This window comes from Populus nigra, chromosome 8 (genome assembly GCF_951802175.1).
Source record: "Populus nigra chromosome 8, ddPopNigr1.1, whole genome shotgun sequence".
Classification (NCBI taxonomy): domain Eukaryota; kingdom Viridiplantae; phylum Streptophyta; class Magnoliopsida; order Malpighiales; family Salicaceae; genus Populus; species Populus nigra.
This window is the reverse complement of record NC_084859.1, coordinates 3,280,621-3,298,665: the sequence shown is the minus strand read 5'-3', so window position 1 is coordinate 3,298,665 and position 18,045 is coordinate 3,280,621. Positions and strand designations below refer to the sequence as shown.

Below are 18,045 nucleotides of genomic sequence, written 5' to 3'. Positions count from 1 at the left end.
GAGAAGTGACTTTCTAGAGGTTGAGGATGAAATTTTGGATCACAGAACTTCAAGCAGTTGGGAGCTCCTGTTAGATGGAAGGAAGAAGAATGAACTCCCATCGCCTTTTTCCCTTCTTCATTGATCTTAGGGAAAGGAACCTTCTACCAGCTGGGGATGCCAGTTTTGGCAGACCGGGCTCCGCCCCTTGAACTCATGCAGCTACCACCTGCATTTGTGGTGGTTCTTCTCGTGGAGAGTTGCCATAAGAGATGAAGGAAAGAGCTTCGGATTCAGAAATACAAAACGATCTGGCCCTTGGATTTATTTATGCAAGACAAGTATAGTTCCGTAATTGCTATGATTATCTAACCATTCGAGTACAGTTGAGGCACATGGTTTTGGGGGATGGAAATCAACCTATAGGATTTATCATTTTTCTCATCTCTTCCCTGGTAGAATGCGAGAGATTACTACCTTGTTATTTACAAAAAGCAGAGGAAGAATTATACAGCCAATCGAAGCCATTACACACTACAAGACTCCGATCGAGCAGTCCTTTGCAGAAAAAGGGGTGTCCCGCCACGTTTTTGAGGTGACAACTAATAGTTGACACTCATCAATGGCCTAAATTCTGAGGCAGATGGTAAGAACCCCCTGAATAAAGCATTTGGTAAACTGGCCATATTCTAACTGTTAAGATTATGCTCATGACGGTTCCCAGTCCACAGAAGCCAGCTAGAGCCAGGAATGTTACCTTGAAGCAATCAGGACCTAAACAAGTAGAGCTTCCTTGCCTGGCAGTTTCTGCGTCGTATACATAACCGGCAAGAATACCTGAGAAAAGTAGTGCACCAACAGGATTGCCTAGCAGCAGAACGTTGTATATCAAACCAAAATGTCTCAAGCCAAAAAGTTCAGAGGCAGTTGGCACCATTACAGCATACAGAATCCCATAAGAGATGCCAAGAAGAGCAGTAGCAGTGTAAAGAATACCATCGAGTGCTAATGCAAAAGGAATGAACGTTACGGCCATAATTATATGTGCGCATGTCATCAACAAGGTTCGAGGAATTGTTCTTGACCTGCAATAATGTTTGATTTCGTCATATAAACAAGAAAATCCTGAAATTCAGAACTAGGAGATTATAGGGCCATAAACTAGTAAATACGAAGAGAAAATTGAGAAGGCAGGGGAGGAACAGAATAGATTGAAATTGCACGTCAATGAAACAACCAAGAATTGTCCAGAAAAAGCTTGTCCTATCAAATGATAAAAGAAAACTGGCATTGCTTCATTAGGAATGAATGCCTAAAAACATCAATCATTGTGCTTCTTTAAATGAAAATATTTCAAATCTCAACTTAATATCTGACATTAAGTAAACGAGTAATAACCTGACAAAATGTTCCGAAACAGCGCCCGATCCAATGCGGCCAACAAAATTGCAAAAGCCGAAGAGAGCAAGCAATATTGTTGTATCCTCAAGACCAAAAGCAGCCCCAATTTGAGCCAAATTATTGAGAATAGTAACTCCAGAACCAACCCCAAGAAAGTATACCACCCAAAGAAGCCAAAAATCTGCCTTGATAAGAGCCTCGTGAATTTTGAAATCCTCACCTCTCTTGGGCCTCCTTTTCTTCTTCACTGCTCCCTCTCCCATAGCAAGAAGTATTTCCACATCTGAAGCATCGTCATTCTCATAAAAACTTCCTAGAGATGTCGCAGATGAAGATGGTGTCAACAAAGGATCTGTTGGAGTTGTTTCACCTTCCCCCAACACCAAATGATCTGAAGAATCAGATGGCGGGTTTTTCCTGGGCCTTGAAGGAAAAATGGTCATTTTGACAGGAATTGCAAGAGGAGATATCAAAAAGATAACCACGATTGCCACTAAAATGTAGGAAACAGCATCACTAAGAGAAACCACAGTCCCTATTATAGCGGTTACGAGGAGATAAATGGCAAGTAGAATAACTGCAGCTTGGGTGAAGAGAAAATGGACATGCTCTGAAGAGTCTTCTCCAGAAGCTGGAGTACATGGCCGGATAAAGTACATCATAGCTAAACACAAAATGGGAATGACAAGTGTAAGAAAGAGCAGGAGATTTGAAGCAGAGCCTTTAAGCACCAGGCTATATACCACTGTGTATACTGCAGCTGAGATCCCAGCGCAACCTTTGAGAATGCCAGAAACAGTGCCCCTGCTGAGAGGGAAGTTTCTCATGTTGGTCACAACCACAGCTGTGCCAAACCATGCATTGCTATTTGTGGCAATAACAAGTGCAAGCCATAACTGCAATAGCAACAAAAAGGAAAGCATACTTTAATGTTTTCGTGACAGGTCACACTTGTGCTTCAGCTGGAAATTGGATAGCTCGAACCAAACTTCTCAAAATCTCAGCAACATGACAACCAGCACAGACACAAATAAGTTATCTAGAAAGCAATGATTAGTTTAACATTGTATTAGAATCTCTATGTGTAAAGATTTTGGGTTCTAGATATCCCCATTGCTAGCTAAAAACATGTATCTTTATTTACCAAACATTGTTTTCACCTTCCATCAGGCCTACCCAACCCTCTGTCTATTATTTGGATTCTGGCCATTCAAAGATGCTTCAAAACGCACACCCAGCCTTTCCAACAGGAAAGTATAATGACAACCACTCAAACAATAAGTTTGTTCCATCCAAACATGTAACCACAGCCAAACTCTGCATATTGATGTTCTTTCTATTAGTTAGCGTCATCTCGATAGACTGGATCAAAATAATTTAGCCACAGTTTTCCAGTCATGAAAGATGAAACCTTGAGGTACAAATTCTTGCTTCAATACTCTGAATGAGGAAAATCCAGTGCTTGAAACACTAGAAGTATTAAATGAGTTGTTTTAAGGAAAAAAAAGGCAGCACGAGAACAGTTTAAATCATGGAGCACTCCTAGATTGAGTTTCAACAGAAGAGAGTGCAGTATTACAGCATTTAAGGGAGCTTTAGTATGAGCAAGTGAAATGATTCCTTAATCGGAACAATTGCATTCATAGAGTTCTTCCCCCAAATCAACTAAGCGATAACTTTTACAGAGAAGTAAGACTTGCCCTCAACCATTTATATAGGGAAAAAAGAGAAAAGGGAGGGGGGGTGTCCAATTAAAAAATTTGCATTGACACAGGCTTTGCAAGCATCTAAGGATATAAATCCATAATGGAAATCCATCTTATAACTAAATAAAATTTATATATCATTCCTTCCCCAGGAGGAAAAAAGAGAGTAGAATCACTAGTTCCAAGTCATTAATTCTATATAATAATGGTTCACCAAAGCCTGATAATCAACCAAACTGATGAAGCAAGAGGTAATCAAGCCTCTGATTTGATCAACCAAGATTGGAAACACATCAAACCCCATGATAAAGCAATGATACAAAAGCAAATACAATTCCATAGAGAGTTGAATTCTTTCAAAATCTACCTGGCCAAGAATTACCTACTAGCAAGCAAGGCAATCATCAAAGTATGTAATAAAAAGAAACAAGTTAACGATGTCTGACCAGCCAGTAAGGTAAGGGCTTGACAGTCTGGCTAACAACAAGCCAAAGAACACCGTAGCCCAAGAAACAAGCAAGAACACCAACAGAGAGGACAGCCCAGGGAGGGAACTTGTTGCAGGCCATGCCAGGGAGCAATCCCACATTCTCTCCAATATCATTGGCCACACCCAACATTGTTAGCTGCTGCTGATTGAGTCCCATTACTGATTTGAGAGCAGGAGAGTAGAGTGGGAAGTTGTATGCATTCCCAGCCGCTATCTCAACCCATAATGCTGCTGCTAATCCCACCCATGGAGGTCTGCTTCCTCCTTTCACCACTAAGTTCGACATTCTCTCTCTCTCTCTCTCTCTCTACAACACTGCAAGTATTTCCACGCTATATACTAGTCCATAGTATTAGGAAGCTACAATCCAAAGAGTTTGCCGGTGGTTCTGGCGTTATTTCTCACTTCTTTGTATTTTTTTCGAGTTTAAACTAAAATGCTTGGATTTAGTTTTGATTTACGTATAAATTATTCTTACCTCCCTAAACTATTTTTATAAACAAAGAAAAAGACAATATTCAGTCTTAAACAATATTTATATGATATTGGGGGAAAAAAATCAGTCTAAATTATTATGTAAATTGTTTTGAAAATACTTTTTAATGTAAAAAAAGAAAAAGAAAAAAGTATTAGATAGCCACTGTTTATTTGGAAATTGGGGTTTGGATTGTTGTGGACTTGTCGTGTTTGTGTGTGTGATGTGGAGAGTGACGGTGGCGGCCGCTGTTACAGCAGCGGCAGGCTGTGGAGAGAGACCCATGGCAGCTTGGCCCACTTCTCAAAAGTCTCTCTTGAAAATGTCATCTCACACGCATCGCTTAACTTTAATTATGGTTGTTAAACTAGACTGATGGCACGTGTCGTGATATTTTTCCTCTAAAATATTTAAACGTTTCAAGTGTATATATATATATATATATATATATATTAAATATTGATAATTTTGATTATAATCCCAATCAATTAAATAAATTAAATTTTATTTGAATCATATTAAAAGAAAAAATAATAACAAACAAAAATATATATATATATATATATAATCATGATAATATGAAAAAAAATATTAATTTAAAAGCAAAATAAAAATATTCATTATGTTTAATAAATTTATTTATTAAAATTAATTTGGGATAGAAATTGATATGCATAAAATTAATTCGATAAAATGAAAAAATATTATACAAGATTATATATATTAAAAATATAATAAAAAAGTAAAAATCTAATCTTCAAACAATAATTTGTGAAAAAATATACAAAATATTTAACAAAATATTCCATTCCTTTTCCTACGGATACATTTTTCTATAAATCCTACCCAAAATAAATAAGGGAAAAAAGGAGTGTTATGAACTTTTACATTAAATCAATTGTAACACGTAATCAAATTCAATTTTGATTTGGCTTAAAAGCGCTGATTCTGAAGCTTTTTTTATTTATTTTATATATATATATATGTTTTTTAACAAATCTCAAAAAGATCATTAAGTGGTCTCAATCGTACCACCAATTTTCTTCTTCTTTTTTATCAATTTTATCTCTAAGCTTTCAAAAGGCTTTTCATTCAAATTGTAAAAACGACATCATTTTACAAATTGAACCTACCAAGCTTTTTGACACAATTTACAAGCAGTCCGATTATCGATGAAGAAATGACCATCGAGTCAATGGTTTCACCCATCCAGAGAATGTGATCCAGGCACGAAAAATCGACAAGTAGTGATGATGATGGCTTAAAATATTTTTTATTTAAAAATTTAAAATTTTAAAAAATATAATTTACACTATATTTTTTAATACACTCATAAAAAAATTATTAAGTGATTTTAGAGATTATTTGAAAATACAGTAATAGATGCTTTTCAAAATAAATGAATTAAAGTAATAGTTTATTTTTATTTTTAAAAAGTTATTTTTCGCATCAATATATCAAATTATATAAAATGATAAAAATATAAATTAATTTAAAACAAAAATTATAAAATAAAAATTAAATTTTTTCGAACCTTTAAAACGCAAAACACATGAAATAGCCTCATTGGAGGAACACTTCGAGTACAAGAATTAATTGCATCATGTGTAGGATTTGAAGGGGCGTTGTTGAGGGAATCCTTGATGTTCTTGAAAACAAAAACACATGTAGATTGTTTATATGGATGGTATCCATATTATAACTTTCGAGTATTTGTTATATTTAACAGAAGACGAGGAATTCGTTTTATTTCACAGATGCCGGTAGCCAAGAATGCATCCGATAATACAAGCAGAAGATTACATTTTTGTATTTCACCAAACAACAAATATGATTATTCTATGATACAAGAACCCTGAATTCTTCAGAAAGTGAACTTCAGACGATTTGTGCTTCTGAGAAATCCCCGCCAGTCAATCCAAAAAAAGCCCGTTTGGTCATCACAGGAGAGGCAGCCCATGACATCTTCCATCTCTGCTCTGGCTAAACAATCGTGCTCAGAGCTTCCTCTGCTTTAAAGATGATCAAGCTGCACTCAGGCAGTTTTCCCAAGAACCATATTTTGAGCTGAAGGTGCCACCGCCACTCTGCTGGGCATGCTCTGAAATAACCACACGGGCGCAGACATCCCAAGTCCTTGCTATCTCTCCAAGTGACATGGGTTGTGAAAGGCTTCGGAGAGAGATGCTAAACCTGGATTTAGCTTTTATTGACAGATCCTCGTACTCTTTACTGTTAGAAAGAGTTGCATAAGACCAAAATATAGCGGAAAGAAGAGTAAGATTTAGCTATCAGAACGTAAAAAGCTGCCAAGTGAAGGAAAAACTCTTGACAACTATCAAGTTGATTATCTCCGATTATGGATCAGCATAATCTTTGGGAGCGATCAATAAAAGAAACTTTGCATCTAAACTTGGAGCAAAGCAAACCAGATATCATTAAGGGTTCATTTCTAGTGAGCAGATCGAAACAGTTTACAGGTTTGCTCATTATTCCAGCTATAGGCTTGATCCAAAAGAAGAATTGTCACCCTACTAGTATGACAATGAGAATGATCTCAAATGATCAGACTCGAGGAAACCCAGGAAAAAAAAATTCCCATATGGAAACATCAAATTCTATCTAGACTTTCAAGAGCATGCAAAATGTATAAACTGCATAGCCACATTTTTTACCTGACTTCAACTGGAAACCTGTCTAACAGTATAGGTGAGCAACTTGGATAATTTGCAGGCACAAGCAATCTGAGGGGCTGAATTGGTGACTGCACATGAATAAAGCGAAATAAATACAGAGAAATGGGTAGTAGTTTATTAAAATCATAATAGCAGGTTTGAAAGCACACCATTTGCGCTGAAGCATACTGTGATTTCAAATTTTGACTAAGAGCCACTGCGCTAAATGAGCATTTGACAATGGTTCCTTCACCCCCTTCAGCAGTAGCAGCTACTGCAGTTGAATCAACATCTTCATCACTAATATCAACTACCGTGTCTATAAGTCGCTGATTTATTTCCCTTATCTCTTCCAAAAGGGCATGATTGGCCTGCAAAAAAAGCTACATTATTCATCCAGCGAGAATAAGCTGAAACGAACCTTCCTATCAAGAGTCAGGTGTAAATCACACAGCACTTAGAATGCATTCTAAATCCTTTTAAAGTGTAATTTCCTGAATATCCTATTACATGATAAAATGCCTTCCTCTATTCACTCACAACAGAGATTTTTAGCGAAAATACATCATCTAATTGTTGTGCATTATGTTATTCTTTTTTAACATGCAAATATAATCGTGGGAGAGGAAATTGCAAAAAACTTTAGAAATAATGGCATTCTATGGAACTGCATAGCAATATATTTCAACATAATAAGATAGTGTTGTAGCCTGAAATAAGAGCAGAAACATTCAAATTTCAAACAGCATTAATTAGAAACAATAAGAAAACAAATAGCAGAAGTTCAAACAGAATAGACGTAAGAGCACACATAACAGACATTGTTATTAGTTTCAGACTAAAACACAGAGAGATGGTTAATACCTCAATTCTAGGCCTCTTGACACTTGATGTTGCAGTTGACTCCAAATCAGAAGTTTCTGGACCAGTAAACTGCTTAAAACTGTCACTTACACTGCCAGCTGATGATACAACATTCAAGGGCATGGCACTTGTATGGCGCCTCATTTTCCTTGATCCGGTCATCCCATCTTGGGTGATGTAATTTCTTGCCTGAAGGCGACATTTTGTCATTGCTACCAAATCCTCACCAGCTGCAGCTCTAGATCCATTACCAGGTGCCGAACCAGCAATTCTGTCAATCATACTGACAACGGAGCCAATGTCACCAACAGATGCACTAAGTGCTTTGGGAGACAGAGATTTCACCTGGGAAAAAAAATTACAGCATCACCATCTCATTCACAAAGAAGTTCTTTTCTTTTTCAGAAACCTCCAAAATAAGGGTGGGGTGGAGTAAAACCAAAAGGAGAGCATCACTAACCGCTTTAATCAAGCGCTCAAGTGGTTGCTCTGTAACATTTGACTTGCCAGAAACAGTTGTCAAAGCACCGCCATGAGCACCATCAGGACTGGTAAACTCTGCAAGCAAAGGTGATGCAGATATCCCAGGAGTGCCAATTGCAAGGGATGGAGCCGGTGCTTGTGCAACAGATGGTTGGTGTACAATATTTCCAGTATTTAAGAGTGAGGAAATACCAGAAACTGGTTTGTCAGAATCTCCTGGCATAGGAGATGGAGCTAAAGGAGTTGAAGGAGATGGGACAACAAAAGGCGAGTTCGCAGATTGCAGAGGTGTTCCAGTTTTGGTTACGGAAGACGGTAGATTTTGCTGGTCAATCTGAGGAGATGAATGTTGTAATTGAGGGGAAGCATGCTGAGGTAGTTGAGGTGAAGAAATAGGAAACGAAGGTGCTGGTTTCATGTGTTGACGTTGGAAAGCTGCGCGTTGACCTGTTGGGAGATGTTGTTGGAAGACTGCTGGCTTAATTCCAGGTCTCATCTCATTTACATCATTCATCTGTTGCGGCTGTGGAATTTGGTGTGTCTGCATCTGTGCAGGCAACTGCTGCTTGGCTTGCTGGTGTAATTGGTGCTGCTGCAGCATCTGTTGATTCTGGCGTTGCTGCAATCGTTTAAGCTGTTGTGTTTGTAGCATCTGTTGTTCATGCTGCTGCTGCTGCTGTTTTAGATGCTGGTGTTGAATCATATTGGAATTCGACTGAAGGGGAATATTTGGCTGCAGCATACTCACCCCACTTTGTGTTGACATTGTGTTAACATTGGTTGGTTGGGAAATGCTCACGAGATTCTGTTGTACAGATCCTACAGGTGTCTGCTGCAATGAGCTCAGTGCATTTCCTTGTCCAGAATCTAAATTGGAGCCTGGTTGTATTGGATTCATCATGTTTGATTGTGACGTCGAATCCCCAGATAAAGTTGAAAGAGAATTATGCAGCAAGCTTGACATATTGTTCTGCTGCATCTTTGGTACAGAAACTTGCATATTCATTGATTGCAACTGGGGATTCAGTTGATTTTCATGGGACTGCAATTGAGGAACTTGAGATTGGGGTTGCTGCATAGGTTGAATATGAGGTTGGGAAAGTTGTCCTTGCTGTAGATTAGGAATAGGCTTCCTGTATCTGCTTTGGTTTAGAAAACCTAAAATCTGCTTCTCATAGTAACCCAATTTCTCCTTGAAACCAATTGTGATGTTGTTTTTAGGGACCTGTAAGAATCCTATCAAGCGCTCCAACATGACCTTGAATACCTTCAGCTTTTCAAGCTGTTCTAACTTCGGTTGTTGCAGAAGAGGGTCATGCTGGAAAGCAAAGTTAACATACACGAGAATTAAAAATTGCATTGACCCTTTGTAGCAAAACTAGTAAAACATTAGTGAAAAAAATGTTTCTATTCCAATTCTTCTGTGTCAATGCATGGTTGTGGGGTGGTTGGGGGTGGGGGAGGTAATTAGTGCAGATGATACAGTGACAAGCAATGCTGATGGGGAAAACAAATTAATACAAAAGCTCAACTGTGGGGGTTTATGAATCATGTGTGGGCAAATAAATCGGAAAAAATTGCAAAGACAATTTACCTGCTGTAACTTGGTAGCAATTCTCTGGTACATTTCATTTATTTCAGGCAAATACGTTTCCTTCATAACTTTGATCTAGGAAGTACAAATAACCAGCAAGACATTATCAATCATATGCTTGATTTCTTCAGGTGCCAGAGTCAGAAAGAAACATAAGCAAACTTGAGAGAATTGATAAATAAATAAATAAAATGGCAGAGGACAGCATATATTGTTTGAGATAAAAATAGCAGAGTGGAATCAATGCCAAAAACTCATAAGAGAATATCGTTATTGATTGCATGCAAAGATGCAAAGGATTGTGTAGTTACCCCTTCAGACAAGATTCAGGGGTTGGTCAAGTTCAGTTACTTTGTCTCACGGCAAACTACTCACCATTGTTTTCTATTGTTCTAACTCAAGTCAATGGATGTCACGACTTTGGTAAACACTTCTTAGCTTTATAACTTTAGATTTATAACCCTTATATCCTAATTATCAACAACCACTCCTATTCCCGTTTTAGTACCCTCCCAGGCACAAAAAAATTGACCTCATCAAATACGCAGTTATTAATTGCAACTACAGCCATTAAACGATTCAGAATTTCAACCTCGTTTTCTATAAAATTCAACAATACTGGACATGGTCATGATTCAATGGATTAGGTCCACTTATTTTCCTTTCTTCCATTGTCACATGTTTCAGAACAAATTTGATTGTAATCCTGAAAATAACTGTTCACTTAACCAAATATAACGAAGACTATTCAGAAACAGTTCACTCTTGATTTCAAGTCTGTCTATTACAGCAAGAAGTATTGTCAATTGGACTTATTGGAAATAATAAAATAATAATTCACCACACAATAAATGTATGGAAATACAGGGAAAAAATTGAAAGGGAGAGATTTGCGATAGAAAAAATTGTCGTGTCAGTACCAAGAAAATAACCCTCTTGACCTAGAAATCTGAATATTTACCTTTAATCATCTTATCAGTAATTTATCGTTTCTTAGTTGCTGCAATCATGGAACTTACAATGCTTCCTAACTAATCGCAACCATAGCTGAATAAAACTCCCTTGTACCAAATTCCAGGAGACCTTTTCCATTGAAATCTTGCAAGACAATGACATACATGAACTTCATCTAATGAACAGTAAACTACAGAAATTACCTTTTGGTAGATCTCCTCTTGCCAATCAGCACCATTTGCATGTCCAGTCTCTGCTGTAGAATCTAGGGATGCTACAAAAATTTTGATACAGCCAACAAAAGATTAGAATTCATGTATTTTTTGAATGTTTTCTGCACACTTGCTGAAAATTATGGAATATTGTAGGTCTTGGTTTTATTTCTATTTAGTATTTTATTGTTCCTAAAGAATAAGGAGCTTTAATAGGTTTTCCCTATCCTAGATAGGACCATTAGTATTTTCTTACATAGGAATACAAGTCCTTTTTGGACTTGGAGTACTAGGAACTCCATCTCAACGTTATGTAATCATTCAAACAGACAGCGAGACCCCTATAAAATGCTGCCCCCCCCCACCCAACAAGTGATCATTATATATTAAAAAAAAAGGCTCAAAAAATTTATCATGGAAGAAAAGCACGAAAGTGATGCTTTACCTCCTAACCAGGAAAATCTTTAAAATAAACCATCTCAATCATAAAATATAGATAGCCATGCATCACAGTCCTTGTTCCTTAACAAGTTAAGGATGAAAGACTTCACATGCCTTACAGAATGAGCATCGAGGAGGTGATCATGAGATTTTTCCAGCAAGGTGATGATTTATCAGCACACCAAACCTTAAGTGCCTCAGAGTTAGTCCACTTGCTAATTTCTTTCTTCCCATAAAAATCAATTGGCTGATGATTAGTTACCCTAGAGTCAAATGCATTGTCCAGTTATACATATATTTTTAAAATTCATGTCCGTTAAATTCAAAATGAGAGGTGAACAATTGGTGCGATGAGCTGGAGGGCATGATGTGGTAATAAACGAGTGTGATTGCAATGGTTTCAATAGCAGTAGCATCAGTAGCACATAAAGCTACCAAAAGAGCATTGCTGACTTGAACCATTATGAGAGGTGAATAGTTGGTGCAATGCACTGGATGGCATGATGTCGTAACAAATGCATGTGTGATTGCAATGGCTCCAATAGCAGTGGCATTTCTGATGCCATAAGTGGCAGCCGTAGCTCATAAAGCTACCAAAAAGAGCATTACTGACTTGAACCATTATTGTATTTTCAAGAAATTTAAATAAATATGTTATAATCTAACATGAAAGCACAAAGCTGCAAAATTAAAGTTGGAGCAAGGCTAGAAAGCTGCAAGGATGAGAAAAACTTACTTGAGGACGTTTCTGGAAGGGCTCTTTGAGGTTGATATAACTGCTTTTGCTGATCAATCACATTCGACTGTTGAAGCAAGGAGCCTGATGCTTGAAGCCTTTGCTGCATATCACGTTGTAATGGATTTGATTGCTGTTGCAGCTGTCCAGGCTGTGATTGAATCTGTGCCATCAATTGCTGTTGTGGCAGCTGTGAGTGTGACTGCTGCCCTTGATTCGGCAACAAAGCACTTCCACTTTGTTGTGCTTGCTGCTGCAGCGTAACCTTGGGCTGTTGCAGCATGTGTAGAGAGTGCTGATTAGATTGCATGCTTGAGTTACCAGGCTGAGCTCCAAGCAACTGCTGTTGCTGTAAACCAGTGACATTACTTTGAGGGCCCAACTGTTGCTGATGCATGCTTGAGAGGTTATTTTGTTGAGCCATTAACTGCTGCTGCTGCTGCTGCTGCTGCTGCTGCAGATTTTGAAGGTTATTCTGCTGCCCTAGCAATCTCTGCTGCTGCTGCTGCTGCAAGTCCCCAACAATGTTTTGTTGTCCAATTAACTGATTTTGCGACATGTTAGTGGTATTTGATTGTTGCCCCATTAGCTGCTGTTGTGGAGGCAATAGTGGCTGCTGCATCATTGGTGTTTGCTGCTGATGAATACCAGCAGACTGTTGAGGTTGTTGCTGCTGCTGCCTAAGGACCGATTGTGGATGTTGCTGGTGCATTGGTTGTGTTGACTGTTGAACAGAAGATGGTTGGTTCTGTTGAAGGCCAGAGACAGTTTGCATCATTGAAGGCTGCATAACAGTTGATGTTTGCAAACCAGATTGCTGAGAAGATTGCAACTGATTTGGCTGTAACAAGTTTTGCTGCTGCTGCTGCTGGTGGATGTGAGATTGCACAAGTGAGTGTGGATGATTTCCCTGTTGAAGCTTCTGCTTTAAAAGCTGTTGTTGTATCTGCTGCTGATAAAGATACTGCTGAGGATTTTGGGACTGCTGCTGTTGCTGTGGAGGAACAACCTGTTGCCTGCCTGGCATTTGTCTCTGAGAATTGACAAACATATTGGAGGGAATCCCTTGTCCCATTGAATTCCCCACTGGGTTCTGTGAAACACCAGAGATACTCTGCATGTTAGCATTCTGTCCAACAGTGTTTGGGATAGTCTGGGTTAAACCGGAGACAGAAGGCATTGCTGATTGTAAACCAGCAGAACTTTGAACTCCATTAGATGACATACTATTCTGCATGTTCTGTGATAACTGCTGCCGTGCTTGAGACTGATTAGTGGACAATGAGATAGGGAGGGACTGCCCTGGGTTGTGAACTTGAGGCGGCATACTATGAGATGCTGTTAAAGATAAAAGGCAAAAAGGAAAACCATGTCAAAGGAAAAAAAGAAGGCATTGAACAAGAAAAACAAATGAAACAATGACAGTTCACACGTAAAGTTATGAGGGAAATAATTAAGATGGTTTTACCTCAAAGCATAAAAGTGTCATTTGACAATTTTGGGGTTGGGGGGGAGAGGGGGGGGGGGGGGTGGGGGGAAGCAGAAAACTTTTTTATTAAAGCATGGTATATACATAGCAATATGCAGCAATAAAATGTAAAAGAGTTTGATAACAATGCGAAATATAAAACAAAAGGTAAGGATGTTTAGAAATTCAATACTTGGCTGCATTATTACCTCCTGGATCCAGGGGTTTGTTACCATTGCCAGTGGGTATGGTATTTTGAGACTTGGTCTCCATTGTAAGCATCTTCAGAGATATTTTACGCAGATAATCAGACTGAAATCAGATATCAATAACAAAACATTAGATCTCTGCGCAATCCATGTTACAAGAGAAGGGGGAAAAGGGATATATGCTCTTTCTAATATGCTAGGCTTTCTGTATTTGCATCTTCTGTGAGGATATACTTCTGTGTCCTCTCTTTTTATTTAATTATTTATGTATTGATTTGTTATTTGCATTTTGCACACTTCCCTTGTACTTGAAAAGGACCTTGGTCACTCTAAATAAAACACTTGTCAAGAGAATTAACGAAAAGATGAGAACTTCTACAGAATGACCAGTGAGGAAGTGTGGACACACTACACACACATGTGTACATGCATAAATCCACAAACTTATGCATGTGTATATTCATGTCTAGAGAATTTCGAAATTATTGAACCTAGCATTAGCCGAATACCTGATTGGTAGCGGCAGTATAAATCTTTTCCTCAAACCGTACGGCAATTTTCTTGAGTTCTTGTAATCCCTCTTGACCAGAAAACGGAAGATGCCTCTTTAATGTCTCCATTCTACACATGTAAAACATTACATTTAATTTTTAATGACAAGGCAGGTATAGAGAAGTTAGCAGCAGTGAGAAAGAACCGTGAACTCATACACCGCACCAATATCAGAAATGTATACAACAGAATCATTAGCAAAAAGTAAAAACAAATAATGATATAGCCGAGTGTCGATCAAGTAATATATGGCATCAACATACAGACATCTATTTTTACTTCCTTTCCCCGTATTATTCCAGAGGTACAGGGTGTAGGAGTTCACTTGGCCACCCTTCTGTCTAAAATTCTAGTTACGAGCTTCATGGTTAATTTTCTTGAACTGGAAGAACCTTCCATTTATGGCTATGGCTATGCTCCAAGATATATAAGTGAATTAGTTGCAAACCAGGGGAACTATGTGAAAACATTACAATAGCATTTACTCTGAATAAGAAAACCTTTATACATGCACTGTAATTGACAAAGAAAAGAAGAGAAATCCTTTTAATTTATGAAAATGCAATGACTTAACCTTATCTCACTTTGCAATATATACTCTACAGTGCTCATTGGCTACTGCAAGTACCAACAGTAACTGTCTATATGAATTTGGATGTAGAGATATCACCAAAACATTCAACTTTATACTGAGAAACTAGGAAACCATGCACTATTGTGGCTAAATGATTTTTGTCTGCTGCTTTTGTACTTTAAGATCACTATCATTTCAACCCTGTAGAAGTTAAAGCAAATAGAAGGCTCAAATCCAACACTATTCATTTAAGTTCAGTTGCAACTCAAGGTTGAAATTGAAACACCAATGCTCATAGCAATAGATTAACCTTGAAATTTAAAGCGGACAAGCTTCACGCAGCCATCCTAGAGGTCATCATCAAAAGAATATGTTACACAAGAAGTTCCAACAAAAATTACTTCCCAGCACTTTTTATTCCCTCAAGTTCATTCTTGTGAGAAACACGTGAAAAATGAAAAAGACAAAAACAGAGGTGTATGATACTTGAGGTTGCCTCATGGCAGTCCTGCTGATTTTAATTAACCTTTTGCCCTTCTCTTTTTCTTTCATTTAAATACAAGATTTACTATTTTGCAGCACTTGCACATATTAGGAAACAGATACTTACATTTTGTTGACTATTCTTTGCCGTGAGTCGGGCTGCAATTGAGTTCTCCAATCACCTGTGTCCATCACAGGTTCTCCGCCTGGGGCAGTGGGCCTCCAATTATTGGCATCCATGGGGTTTTGGCCAACCAAAAAAATCACTTCTATCACCAAAAAAAATAATAATTATATTGCACGTTAGAATAGACCCTAAAAAGAAAGTCAGGAACAACAGCAGAGTAAGAGCACATCAAAGCCATGAAAATTGGAATATCAGTTTATTCAGACTTGAATAGATTTAAAAAGAACTTCCATCTAATAGCATGTACTTTATTAAAGAATTCTACCAAATATGGATGCATAAAATCTGAACAGCCATAACAAAAATACACAACCATTCAGGGCAAGGTGCTAGGATCTTGGGTATTCAGGTATTCGGGTATTATAAGCAAGATTTGGGCCTGAATCTTCATGGTGCTTCTAAAACCAAGGAAGCAAAAAACTAGCCAGCTAGTTCATAACTTGCCGCACCAACAGATGGTGAGTGTTGGTAAACCAAGCCATAGAGAAACTCATGGTGCTTCAATTTTAACTTGATGTTTTCTAGCAACACTCATGATGCATCATCGATGCAATGTTTACAATGACAAACTTGCATTTGTATTCATTGTGGTTTTAGGTTCACAGATTCTGATCAAATAGATATTTAATGTTCCAAAAACATTGTATACGCATTTAAATGCTTTACTTCAATAGATAGATTAAGTTATCTTTCTAGATATCAGTATATCACATCTTACCAATTTAGATTCAGCACAGGACCTTTTTCAAGTGCTTACCAATTTTTACTCGCAAGCAAATACCCCCCCCCCCCCCCCCCCCGTTCTTGTTATTTATGCATGCCCAGAAAATAGAACATGAAGAGATTGTCTAGGATGTTTTAAGCTAGGAAAATGAAGAAGAAAACGACAAGCATTAACCATGAATATTTCATGTTATCATCAACTCTAAAGAGCAGACTGATAAGAATCAACATAACAACTCTTGTTGAAATAAGATTAAATTTGCTGGCACATCTTTCTTGGAATAGACAACACAATAACCCTGACCATGCTCGACCTTGAGGTAAGTTATAAAATGTTCTTCCTAACTAGATGCACAGGTGTGCCTTTGGGGTGAAGTGAACGAAGTCATTTGTTTTACACTTCCACATGCTCTTAACTTTCAACTCAATCAATCACAATACAGTCCTTGGTTAGGACTAACTGTCCTACTCAAGCTTTCACCTCATACTCAAGACCAGCTGAGCAGTCCTAAAAAGAAAGATATATCATGTAGGGTTATCAAGGCAGACCTATTATTTTTATTTTTTTTGCGTTAACATGACCAAATTATAAAATTTAAAGTTCTTTTCTTTCTTTCTTTCTTTTTTCCATGTGTGAGCGAGCATAAAACCCAAGGATATCGTATTGTTGTTAAAAACACAATAATTTTGAAGAATTCAGTAAATTCCAAAAAAGAAGAATCAACCAAACAGCTCATTTTTCGGCCATTCCGGCAGTACAATCTCTTCCACTCCAGCTGCTGCATAAACTAACTAACAAATTATCGATCGAGCCTAAGAGATTTGAATTGATTTCTATTCTCCACTTAAAAATAAAACTAAACAATAAAATAAAATAAATTTGGGTTCAAGAATTCGGGGCTTGATTATTACAACAATAACTGTGAGAAAAATCGGATAATATCATGTAAATTAAGGGGAAAATTTGAAAAAGAAAATATTAGAATCAGCTGATTGTGCGTTTCTTTGAATTGCGTTCACGAGCAGCGATTTCATCGGATCCGATTATATATTTTTTTAATTTACTTATTAAAATCGAATTGCGTTCACTAGCAGAGATTTCATCGGATCGATTATTTGTTTTTTTTAATTTACTTATTAAAATAGAATTTCTGTCTCTGAATAATAACTACAATAAAATAAATGAAAACACCCATAAATTTTAAAAACAAAAACATGATAGAAATAGAAGCACCTGGCAGAAATCTGAAGCCTTCTTGGCGGCGGCGGTTTCCGAGAGGCGGAGGAGGTAGGGAGGGAGGGAGAGCTCGGGCGGGGAGAGGTGAGGAATGCTGGACCAAAGTGAAATGGATGACTTTATTCTTTTCCAGATTCCTTCTAAAAAACATTAACGAGTAAACACTCGCTTGCTCGCTCGCACGCACGCATATGATGATTAAAATTTGAGTTAAATTCTATTTAACTAGTGTCTGTATTTTTGTTAAAAGAACAGATTAATCCCTCAAGTTCATTTAAATAATTAATTGATCCTTGAATCACATTTTACCGTTAAGTTAGCGGCACAAACCAAGGAAATATTGCTGACAGCTCAACATTTTACTAACGAAAAATTAAAGAAGGGACTGAAATGTAAACATATTTAAAAGTATAGGGATTAGTTAGAACAACTAGTTATCACTGCCTCTGAGAATTAATATACAGCTCAGCATTTTGTTGAAGGGACGGACAAAGGTACATTTATTATTTCCGTTAACTTTCTAATATTAGATCTTGCTTCAGTATAATTTATTAAATTTATTTTAATATATTAAATAATATAAGGCACATAACAGATCATAA

At 37.5% G+C, this 18,045-nt stretch overlaps 2 protein-coding genes across 5 annotated transcripts; both read right to left on the bottom strand.

Annotated features, from left to right (window-relative positions):
- Positions 1-279: 279 nt before the first annotated feature.
- On the bottom strand, positions 280-4,336 carry LOC133700743 (protein NUCLEAR FUSION DEFECTIVE 4-like). The gene is made up of 3 exons (XM_062124388.1): positions 3,533-4,336; positions 1,378-2,276; positions 280-1,064 (listed from the first exon to the last, which is right to left on the bottom strand). The coding sequence occupies exons 1-3, from the start codon at positions 3,860-3,862 to the stop codon at positions 599-601; spliced, it is 1,695 nt and encodes a 564-aa protein (XP_061980372.1). The 5' UTR covers positions 3,863-4,336; the 3' UTR covers positions 280-598.
- A 1,387-nt stretch (positions 4,337-5,723) lies between these two features.
- Positions 5,724-17,620, bottom strand: LOC133701155 (mediator of RNA polymerase II transcription subunit 15a-like). 4 transcript variants are annotated; one of them, XM_062124976.1, is made up of 12 exons: positions 17,441-17,620; positions 15,424-15,565; positions 14,197-14,308; positions 13,688-13,790; positions 12,011-13,348; positions 10,825-10,895; positions 9,668-9,742; positions 8,051-9,391; positions 7,591-7,935; positions 6,897-7,097; positions 6,727-6,815; positions 5,724-6,283 (listed from the first exon to the last, which is right to left on the bottom strand). In XM_062124976.1, the coding sequence occupies exons 1-12, from the start codon at positions 17,592-17,594 to the stop codon at positions 6,076-6,078; spliced, it is 4,179 nt and encodes a 1,392-aa protein (XP_061980960.1). In that variant the 5' UTR covers positions 17,595-17,620; the 3' UTR covers positions 5,724-6,075. The 4 variants fall into 4 exon arrangements, with proteins under 4 accessions (XP_061980960.1, XP_061980961.1, XP_061980962.1 ...); XM_062124977.1 differs by having other exon boundaries at positions 15,424-15,562; XM_062124978.1 differs by having other exon boundaries at positions 15,424-15,502.
- Between the last annotated feature and the right edge of the window lie 425 nt (positions 17,621-18,045).